The sequence below is a fragment of the Phoenix dactylifera genome, unplaced genomic scaffold (assembly GCF_009389715.1).
Source record: "Phoenix dactylifera cultivar Barhee BC4 unplaced genomic scaffold, palm_55x_up_171113_PBpolish2nd_filt_p 000298F, whole genome shotgun sequence".
Lineage (NCBI taxonomy): Eukaryota > Viridiplantae > Streptophyta > Magnoliopsida > Arecales > Arecaceae > Phoenix > Phoenix dactylifera.
Genome location: NW_024067775.1, coordinates 93,979 through 104,944, shown reverse-complemented (window position 1 = coordinate 104,944; position 10,966 = coordinate 93,979). Strand labels below are relative to the sequence as shown.

At 40.8% G+C, this 10,966-nt stretch overlaps 2 protein-coding genes across 2 annotated transcripts; one reads left to right on the top strand and one right to left on the bottom strand.

The window, feature by feature from the left end:
* Positions 1–2,274: 2,274 nt before the first annotated feature.
* On the bottom strand, positions 2,275–3,475 carry LOC103720469 (myb-related protein Hv1-like). Its single transcript, XM_008810183.4, has 2 exons — positions 3,003–3,475; positions 2,275–2,888 (listed from the first exon to the last, which is right to left on the bottom strand). Exons 1-2 carry the CDS (start codon positions 3,263–3,265, stop codon positions 2,429–2,431), a joined length of 723 nt encoding a protein of 240 aa, XP_008808405.1. The 5' UTR covers positions 3,266–3,475; the 3' UTR covers positions 2,275–2,428.
* Positions 3,476–8,375: 4,900 nt separating this feature from the next.
* LOC103720478 (protein POLLENLESS 3-LIKE 2-like) lies at positions 8,376–10,535 on the top strand. The gene is made up of 4 exons (XM_039118009.1): positions 8,376–8,739; positions 8,828–9,040; positions 9,156–9,311; positions 9,434–10,535. Exons 1-4 carry the CDS (start codon positions 8,572–8,574, stop codon positions 10,319–10,321), a joined length of 1,425 nt encoding a protein of 474 aa, XP_038973937.1. The 5' UTR covers positions 8,376–8,571; the 3' UTR covers positions 10,322–10,535.
* The last annotated feature ends 431 nt before the right edge of the window (positions 10,536–10,966 follow it).

Here is a 10,966-nt window from a genome sequence, read left to right as displayed (position 1 = left end):
GCGCAGGAGGCAGGAATTCTACAAATCCAAGCAAATTAAAGGACAAGGATTGCATCTTTCATGCAAAAGAAAGATTTACTTTTCATCATGCGAAACCACGATCAAATCACACAATAGTAGCTTCAAGCGTCATGTAGAAAGGTTCAGAGTGCTTTGAGAGCTGTGCATAGCGCGATCTAACGGTTGATATTTTAAAAGAAGATCAATCATTTCTTCGTGCGAAAGACAACAACCGGAGCCCTAGCTTGAAAGGCAAACATGGCCACAAAACATAGGGAAAAGGGGGGTGGGGGGGGGGGGGGGGTCCGCCACTAGCGTCATGCATGCATTGTTGGTGGGGGCTGGAGTTATTTTTAGGCTCGATGTGGATAGCAATGATTTTATATAAGCAAGGGGTGGAGAAAAAACAATTAAACTATGAGTGAAGTATATGGATAGCTAAAGGATGGACCAATGAGATGGTAATCAATGCCCTCCTCTTTGAGTCACATATTTGAAGATAGAACTTGGAAGCTTCTTCAGCCTACCTAACCTGTTGAAAAAGTGAAAAGTAGGTGAAGGTTGGAAAAGGACTCCTTCATTTGGACGTCTCTCTTTGGAATTTGGTTCTCCCTTGTCTCAAAAGCCAGCCTTCAGTCATCCACAGTTCATCAATCACATATCAAGGGAGGCTTCATCACAAAAAGAAAATCATCAAGTGACTGTTTGAGACGATCTTAAGCATGCTTTTCTTGTATCAAGATGTGTGCAGTGATCAGTTAAGTTAGAGATCTCAGAAAAAAAGGAAAAAAAATATTTATATGAATCATTAATGGTTTAAGATGATGTTGATAAAATAATGTTTCTCCAAAACAGTTGGAAGACAAGGTCAAGTTACATGAGAGTAACACACTAAACACTCGAGAACACCTAAAATATATATAGCAGAAATAAACGATGAAAGAAATTTATTATGAAGGACAGAAAGCGCTGAAAACTCACTACCGGATTTCATGAAAGTTCCTGGTGCCATTCAGACGATTCTGCTTAACGAAACAAAAATCTCATTTTTCCTCATCATTTTTTCCTTTTATAGATACCTACCTACCTTTGTTTTGTGATTAATTCCTGCATGATTTGATAGCCCAAATGCTCAAACGAACAGAATGTTTCCTTCGAAAAATGGTTTAAATTTAAATTTTAATACTATGGCTTCAATTATCACATGCCGGCCTAGCCATTCCACTAATTTCAGTTTTAAGTTGGACACGATAACTTAATCACGATTAAACACCATTTTTGGTAATTAGAAATAAACCCTATTCAATCATGCACCAATGCGGATCTAATCGGATCCAAGCATGACAACTTGCATTGAAAAAACATTAAAAGACACTAACGTGTTAGACAATTTAATCGATCGGTCGCGTGATTTATTCTTCAATATGAATTAGATGGTGGAACAAATCAACTACCATGGTAGGAATTAAGGTCGACTGTTAATGAAACATCCTGATATGAGTTAAAAGAAAAAGAAAACATGTCTGAGGGCGACGAGAATTGGGCAAACTGTAACACCTCCCTCAAAAGGGTTCATTTGGAGATCACCATCAGGAGAAGGCAGAATACAATAATCTGGCCTAAAAAAAAGAACAGCGAATTGGATCTTGCTTGTTATATTATATGAGGGTTTTTTATATATATATGTCTTCAAAGAAGAGTGACATGGAGAGAGGCTTATCTCTAGCATGTCTTCCCCACCTTTCTTAAATTGGTTCTTTAGAACAACCTTTCTTAATTTGTTATTAGTATATATACAATTATTATCTTTATGCAGGGTTTAAGAAACCTAAGTGCAATATGATCCAAAAGAAGATCATGGATTAAGGGTCTCTCCTGGGTGTCTCCCTCACCATTCTTTATTGAGAATGGCTACCTACCCTTCCCACCGTCCGGCTTCTCCTCCTCCCACCTCTTATCCGCAGACCACATGCATTGAATGAGATGGGCCAGGGACACAGCACTTGGATACGATAAGAATACCCAACTTGGCCCCAAAAAATATCATTGCCCGAGCGAACGTATGTCTATGGTTTTTCCATTTTTTACACTTTTGTTATGCTTGCCAGTACCGTCCTGCCACTCAAAGCAATCACATAGAATAAGAAAAAGAAATATAGGTGGCTGTAGAACAGAACGTAAAAAGAAACCAAAGAATCAGGAACAGAAGATGCCATAGGAGTCAAGGAAAAAAGGAAGAAGAAGAAGAAACACAAATGAGAGGAATCCATGCAATTGTTATGAATAATCAGAGGCATCTAGTATTATATGTTGTAATAATTATACATAATAGAAAGAAGAGAAAATTAAAGAGTCCCTCAAAGATGCAAGCTCTTCATACCGGCCCCTAACCTCTAAAGTTTAGAATTCTGAAGTGCTCCTTGCTCTATTAATTCATCTGAAGGCTTCTGTAATCGAGCACTCCAGTGCTGAGGCAAAGGAAGCCATTACACTTGCACTCGTTGCTCTTCTGCGACCCCAAGCTGCAGCTGAAACAAAGGGTCGTCCCCTCCCTCTTCACAGGCTCCAATGACTCTTGTTGCAGGGGAGGGCCTATACAAAGCTCTAAATTAAGGTCTGGACACTTCAGCTGCTGCTGCTGCAGCCGCCCCCGCGGCCATGCCGATGACTCCTCACTACTACTCCTCTCCTCATGTCGAACCGCAGCACTACCCTTCTCCTCTCTCCTCTCGAAGGAGATGGTCACGTTGGAAGCATGCTCGTTGATCGGCCGGTGGGTTGCGGGGTCTACTCCTCTATTCAAAAGCTTCCTTTTGATATGCGTATTCCAGTGGTTCTTTATCTCGTTGTCTGTCCTCCCCGGCAGCCTTCCAGCTATCAAGGACCATCTGCACCAATTCATAAAACCATTCACGACATGGTCTCAGAGAGAGAATTTCTAATTTAAATTTTATATGAATTGTTATATATACATATATATATATATATATATAGGAACTTACTTGTTACCAAGGAGGCTATGGAGCTTAATGATGAGCTCGTCTTCCTCTTCGGTGAAGTTCCCCCGCTTGAGGTCAGGACGGAGGTAGTTGATCCATCGGAGGCGGCAGCTCTTGCCGCACCGGAGGAGGCCAGCCGCCTTGGGGAGCGAGCGCCAGCAGCCCTCGCCATGGACACGGATGTGGGCGATGAGGCGCTCATCCTCCTCCTTAGTCCATGCCCCCTTGTTGGTGTGGGCTTTCTCGCAGCATGGAGACCTCCCCATGACTCTCTTCTGTGTGCTTTCTTTCTCCCCTTCTATGCGTGCAGCGTAAGCTCCCCCCTCGGAACGGGGATGGGGATTTATAGGCGTTTGACTCCGGCTGAAAGGGCCGGAAGGGGCAGGCGTTTGGGAGGGAGTTTTTCTAGAAGCGAGTTGGTGAGAAAAAAGGTTAGTAGGGGAGTGGCTGGTAGGCCTCCTCCTCCCAAGTCATGACATCATCACCTGCCACCAGTTAAACAAGCCACAACCACATCAGTGTTGCCTCCACCCTTAGGTAGGTGTAAAGCGAGCTCGCAAGCAGTGGGGATGCCAAGCCTTGATTCCCACTCTACTTTCTTTCTTCTTCTTTTTCTTTTTTTTTTTTTGCTCTGCACTTGACTATTCTTCACCATAATTTCATATGCTTCTTATATTTTATTGGTTCGAGAAAATAAAAATTATGGTTCAAGTGGTGGCTCTCCTCCAAATGGGGGGGAGGACCTGAGTGGGTGGCACATGCTGTCCTAAGCATTTCAAGCAAATAATTCTTATATCAACTTAGTAATTGGTGGCTTGAGAGCTGCAGGTAGGTTAATAATTAATCCTAGAGTTAGAATTTTCTACTGGTGCAGGTGAAACAAGTTAAGTGGAGTGACTGAGATTCTCCGATTAATTATTTTTTAAAATCAAAAAAATAGATAATGACTATTTATATAGTTTATTGGGATTACGAATTATGATGAAAGGAGGACTTGAATCCAAAGCTACCATATCAGCACTAACAGAGTTTACCAATTCAATCAACTGGTACCCTTAAAGAATTTTTGATCATTTATGCATGCTCATCTGATATTTAGTAATGTTTGTTATATATATATATATGGAGCCTCGTTTCTCTCCCTTAGAATGGTAGCCTTTTGATTGCATCTCCAACCCCGTGACTCTAAAGTTTTCGCGAGGGTGGAGTCTACTTGAGATCTAGTCCATTTTTCTCTAAAGTTTTGAGCCGATTAGGTAGAACTAACTTGATTGAAACTTGACCTAGACCAAAACCTGAATCTCCAGGTTGAGCTTGGCCCACTAGCCTAAATGCATGTTTCAACTTTCAAGTTTGTGTCAAGATAGGCTAATGTCATTAAACTTAGCCGACACAAAATATACATCTGCACAAAATATATAAATCTTGCTATCTTGAAACCTTGGAAACCAGCTTCATCAGATGTAGTTGTATGAACCTAGACCCCTGATTATTTTTTTTTCTTTGAGATTAGGAGAGGCTCATCCTCACCTTTCTACCCATATACCTGCTTTGTCCTTGGGTCATATTTTAACTCGCAAACTAAAGTATACTCACAGCATACGAGTCTTTGCAGCAATGGTATAATCTTTTTAAAAAAAAGATTACAAGGGCTAAATATTATCTTTTCTTTACCCTATATTCACGCTATCCTCGACAGTTTGATGATAGTACCATCCGAGCAAGTGCTCAACAATTCTCAATTTTCATTTTTGCCTTCAATGCATGGTGAATTATGAGATTCCAATCATGTTTGATAATATCGCCGAAAGTTATCATAATTCAGCATGACTCTCAAAGTCTCTTGCACATTGCAGGCTGGGCCAAAGAGGACTTGAGTAGTTTGGACACCCATGAGAGCTACTCTACTGCTGTAGGTAAAGGATGTAGTTCTAGAATGTGCAAGGGAAGGTGGAAAAAGGAGGAGGTTAGGGGGATGGTGTGGTTGAGGTATGGGCTTTGGTTCACCTTCCACCTTCCCCCACATCCTTCCTTTTGGTGTTGGCTAGCAAGCGAGTGGGGGTCATGGGAGGAGGAGGTTGGTTGAGCTTTTTTTTCTTGTTATCCTTCCTTTTGGTCTCCCACAACATTCCCCACCTCACATGACCTAATTATCCACCACACCACCACTCTCCTACCTTCCTTTTTGCTCCCCTTGCCACATGTAATCCCAAATAATCTCAATTTCTCATGCATGGTTCTCCCATGCCAAGAGAGGCAAATTAATGAAGCCAGACCTCATGTTCTTTAGCTCTCTACCTGCATCAATATACTGAAAGGAACACAACTTTCCTACACTGCCTTGAGATCGGTTCAAACAAGGTCTTGCCAATGTGGTAGATGGGGCAAAACAGTATTGGTAAATCGCTTTCTTAAAGCTTGGGAGTGCATGAAAGCGTTCAAAATTCGACTGCCGCGAGCTCCACGCGTTGATCTCCTCAGTTGAGTCAAGTCCACGTAGAAGTCGTCGATCATGACAAGACTTACACCAGCTCTAAGAATCCGTCTGTCTTTGGAGTGTCGTTTGAGAAGATCAGGACTATATTACTTGATCAACAGCGTCTCATTGACTCGTTTAGATCGAGGCTTGGACCGAGTCTTGGGCTTTCCACATAAATCTTACTTAACCTAACTCACTGACAAAATTGGTTTTTAAGCCATGGAAAATTTAGCTGCAATTGCGTCATATTGCATCTGTTTCTAGTCATTTGAAGTCTACTCTCACCAAACTTTGGTGGAATTAGTGAGCATGAATGAGAACTTGTTTTATATGCCTTGCATCCCTTATCATGTTTGTTTACTCGACATGTTGATAAAAAAATTCAATCGATCTCATTTTTTTCAAACTAATCAATTTCTGTCCTTGACCCAAACCTATATAGTCCTAAAGGAAAGGAGTTTATTGAGCCGGGTCCCCGGATGCATTTGCAACACTGCTCAAGTAAGCACATTCAAGGATGTTTTAACTATAACAAATCCCTCATCAAAAGAAAACTCTAACAGAGGTGCATAAACTTATTTATATTCCCTCCATTAGAAGCTCCTAATCCTTGCATCCTCCATCACACTTAACTATGGGGATTATATTTGTGAAAATTAGTTCTTAACTACTTGAATATGGATGATGCAATATATCTATATCATGAAATCTGAAGATTGAGCATCACATAGAATGGAAGAGTCAAGCACAAGAACTCTATTGACCTTCTAGTTGTTCAGTGAAAAAACGAAATTGATAGTAAGATATGCTACAACCTTATTTTGCATTCTGTACATCCTAAAAGTTGCGATTCTAGCCAAATCACTTTCTTTTGTTTTTTTCTCTGGACACATGTAGGGTCCTTTCTTCATAGTTATACCGGATTGTAGCTCTTGATTCTGCTGGCTGCACCTATACCAAAGTAGGATGAGCAGCCAATGCCATTGACCGCTCGAAAAAAGAAGAAGATGCCAAATCACTTGTTTACCATTGGGAATCAGGAGTAGTTAGCATAAGGAAAATCAAGTGGTAACTCAGAAGGTTGAGTTGATGAACAAATTTAGCTCCCACAGTAATTGATGCAATCCCTCACCGATAGATGCAACCAGGGCCGCATTAATCTGAACCTCGACCCAACATTTAATTTTCCTTGGGTTGGGCCTCCATGATGTGGGCCACGTGGCCTTCAGTTGGTTACTACCAGTCCATCTCTAAAGCTGGTTGGATTGGTACATATCAAGCCAGCTTTGCAAAAATAATGTGGAAAAAAAAACTTTTTTCATGACTTTGGTGGATCTTAACACATACAATGTATACGATTTTTTAAAATATATATTTTATTAGATTTGGACATATACAAGGAATGTAATACTTTTAACAATAAAAATTGGTCCTGCTTTCATCTATTCTTCTCTTCCATTTTTGGAACAAGAAAGAAATCTCTCTTTCTCTGTTGAATACGGCATGGCAACTTTTTTCAGCATCGGGTGTACCTAAGCGCCTGGAAAACATTAGAGGAATTAAATTATGGAAGTTCGAGAAAGGGGAGCAGTTGAGCCATGCTCGATCAAGCCTAGATCCAACCAAACTTGGCTTGAAATTGACTTCGAGCTTGACAGTTCAGAGCAAACTCGATTTGTTTATATTATTCCAAAATCGATTGAGCTTAATTTCGTATCAAGTTGAACATGGGCAATTGATAAGCTTGATAACCGTAAGTCGAGCTAGAAATCAATGCAAGCAAGCTTGAACCAAGATTGATTTAAGATTGGTTCAAATATAAATCAATATTTAACATATTCTAAAATTAAATAAACAATCAAGCTTATTGAAACCACTGTAACATTGTAGACAAGTAGATCTAATTATACATATACATACATATATACATACATACATACATACATACATACATATATATATATATATATATATATATATATATATATATATATATATATATATATATATATATATATATATATATATATATATATATAAAAGAGAGAGAGAGCAGCTCTCTACTATGAAGAAGGAAGTCACCCTGCAGCGCCTGCGCTTGGCCTGCCAACCAGTTTGCAGCTTGATTTCCCTGCCTGTGGATGTGGGTTGCAAGGAAGGTCTTCAAGGTCTTCTTACAAGAGATGATGATGTCTTATAGCAAAGGAAAGTTCATACACCTAGAGCAAAAGGTAGTAATGGCATAGTCCCCTTGAAGCCAAACCTCTTGCACCTGGCAATAATACAAAGCAAAGTATGCTTCAACAAGCTCAGCAGAAGGGACCGAACATAGGCAACCAGCAGCATCATGAATAACAAATAATTGCAATGGGGATAGAGCCTCAGCACCATCAAAATTAATCTTGAGTCCTCCAATGGGAGAACTAATATTGATAAATGCAGCTACAAAGTAGTGCTTCTTGACAGAAAGGAATACTGAGAATATTTTCGCAGTTAGAAAGGAATAATGAGAGTACATGATAGAGGAGATCACCTCAAAATTTGGAATAATCCCATAGCATTTTCTTATTCGATTGAAATATAAAATAAATTAACCAAACTAAGGAACATATTTATTAGTTCGTCTAAATGAAATAATTTTTTTTTAAAATAAGCCTCGTAAATCCCAGTGGAAAATCTTCCAAGCGTTGCTTCGAAGAGGAATCTTATTAATTTATTATTTCCTTTTCTAAGTTTGTGCGGTCGTAAACTGCCTGAAAATTCCGTGCAACCGGTTGAGCCGGTAACCCGGTCGCCCACGAGTATCGATCCCCAACGGCTAGTTTTCCAACGGCTCTCTCCCCAACGGTCGTGTGCTTCCAAATTCTCCTCTCACGATTCGTATTAACACCATGATCCCCTGAAGCAAATCCATAGCTCTCTCTCTCTCTCTCTCTCTCTCTTTCTCTCTGCACTGCTCTCGACCTTCCTAAATCTTCCTTCTGAAGCAGAGAGAAGAGCAAAAGAAGCCGATCATCCCCCCTCTTCTTCTCTTCTACGCCTCTCACAAAATCATCTCTTGGAGAACTGAAGCAGGTCGCAAACAAGAGGAAGATGATGCAAGACCCGTGGAACATCAATGCTCCCACCGGAATCCGGCCATCGAAATCAGCACCCTGCTCGCCTATTAAACCAATCGTGAGGCCAAGGCCCGACTCGTTCCACATCACCCACAAAGTCCCCATAGGAGACACTCCCTATGTGAAGGCGAAACGGGTTCAGGTACACCTCCATTGTTCATCTAAACAAATTTGAGATGTTGATATTTGTTCTTCTAATTCCTTCTTTCCTGTATGCCTCATGGTATCAGCTAGTGGATAAGGACCCTGAGAAGGCAATTCCATTGTTTTGGGCTGCAATCAATGCCGGGGACCGGGTTGATAGCGCACTCAAGGATATGGCCATTGTAATGAAACAGCAGAATCGAGCGGAGGAAGCTATTGAAGCTATAAAGTCGCTGAGGAACCGGTGTTCGGATCAGGCGCAGGAGTCCCTAGAGAACATTCTTTTGGATCTTTTCAAGGTTTCTTGCTAATTCCTACTCTCTCTCTCTCTCTCTCTCTCTCTCTCTTTTTATTTTCTAACGATGATTTAATGACCAATAGACTAACTTCTAGACCTAACTGAAATGTGAACAGAGGTGTGGGAGATTGGATGATCAGATAGCTCTCTTGAATCACAAGTTGCAACTTATCCAGCAAGGGCTGGCCTTCAATGGGAGGCGCACGAAGACGGCTCGGTCTCAGGGGAGGAAATTCCAAGTCTCTCTGGAGCAAGAAGCAACCAGACTTCTAGTGAGGACTCCCTTCTGTAATTCTTTCCTTACCATACTTCAAAAATTCTTGTTCGTGGTCTTCTAATTGGGCTTCTAAGGGGGCTGATCAAAACTGCGACTTATGATATTGCATGGTTGCAGGGGAATCTAGGCTGGGCACTGATGCAGAAGGATAACTATATTGAAGCTGAGGGGGCCTACAGAAGAGCCCTTCTGATTGCTTCTGATAACAATAAGATGTGCAACCTGGGCATCTGTTTGATGAAGCAAGGGAAGATTGCCGAGGCCAAAGAGACCCTCAAACAGGTGAGGCCAGCGGTTGTTGATGGCCTAAGAGGAGCTGATTCCCATTTGAAAGCCTACGAGAGAGCTCAGGAGATGCTCCGCGATCTCGAGGCTAAATTCTCAGGTCGCACTGCCAGGGATCAATTCGATAAAGAAAATAGGCTCTTCGATGCATTCATCGGCTCTTCCTCGATATGGCAACCTCAACCTTGCATCGACTACACGATGCCACCACGAGAACGCTTCGGTGATGAAAATGTCAATGTGAACAGAATAAGCACCAATGCAAAGCCTGAATTCTTGTCGAACATTGCGCTCAACGTCGATGCACCACCGTTCTATTCGTCAAAGATGATAAGAGACCCGAATGGGATCGATCATCCGTTCCAGGATCCAATTTTCGGTAACCTCAAGAGGACAAGGTCGGGCAACGCCGTGGAGAAGTCCCTCCCACCTAGAGTGCCAATGGAGAGAACAAAGGAAGAAAGCAACACAAAGAAATCTCTCTCTGTTGAAGGGAGAGATGATAACTGGCCAGAATTGCCAGACAACATTGAGTTCAATGATGCCATTGTGGCAGCAGTTCTAGCTCCTGTTCTTGAGGATACTGGTAATACTGATACTGGTAAGACTGATGCTAATAATAACACAAGCCCAGCGTTGAACGAGGGGAAAATGGGGAAGAGGCTCAGGATTTTCCAGGATATCACTAAGGCAACTTCTCTAAATGATAGGTTTCTTTAGGAGAAGGGAATGAAAGTCTTCAATTAATTGTCTTTTGCTAGTGAGTGGTGGTAGTAGAAGTAGTAGTAGGAAGGAGATGATCTTGTTCTCCTCGATCCCCTCACAATGGGAATTGTTTATTTAGAGCAGCATGGAAATATGTTCTGCTTGCTTGTTTGAAATGATCATTGTAACAAAACAGACAGCTAATAACAATCAATTGTTTTATTATTTATATGTGTGTCTATATATATATATATATATATATATATATATATATATTTCACTGTTTTATTATTTATTATCAGTTTATTGGTCACAAACTCTTATTTGCCAGGACTTAGCAGAACTTGATTTTTTTTTTCAGTAAATTTGGAGTTTTACTGAACTGAACCTCTGTGCTGGTCCTTTCTTAGTTTGCTGAAATTTCCTATTTTTTAATGTTCTTCTGCTTGGTGCTGTTTGCTTGGAATAATGTTTTTATTTACTTGGATGGGCTTCCGAACAATATTCTATGTTTACACCCTTTTGATGACCAATATTCGATCTTTCAATTCAAATGAAACTCAATTCTGTTCTCTACCTGTTAACAACAAAGAGTAACGCTTGCGAGAACTACTCTATCGATAGAATTAAGAAGGAAAAGTGAAATGAGTATCAGAATCT

Bases quoted from the DNA above. Each gene is read 5' to 3' on its own strand.
- LOC103720469 (XM_008810183.4), bottom strand. From the start codon at position 3,265: ATGGGGAGGTCTCCATGCTGCGAGAAAGCCCACACCAACAAGGGGGCA. The intron at 2,889-3,002 runs GTAAGTTCCTAT...GAATTGGTGCAG, and splicing joins CATAGCCTCCTTGGTAACAA to ATGGTCCTTGATAGCTGGAA.
- LOC103720478 (XM_039118009.1), top strand. From the start codon at position 8,572: ATGATGCAAGACCCGTGGAACATCAATGCTCCCACCGGAATCCGGCCA. The intron at 8,740-8,827 runs GTACACCTCCAT...TCATGGTATCAG, and splicing joins TGAAGGCGAAACGGGTTCAG to CTAGTGGATAAGGACCCTGA. The intron at 9,312-9,433 runs GTGAGGACTCCC...GCATGGTTGCAG, and splicing joins AAGAAGCAACCAGACTTCTA to GGGAATCTAGGCTGGGCACT.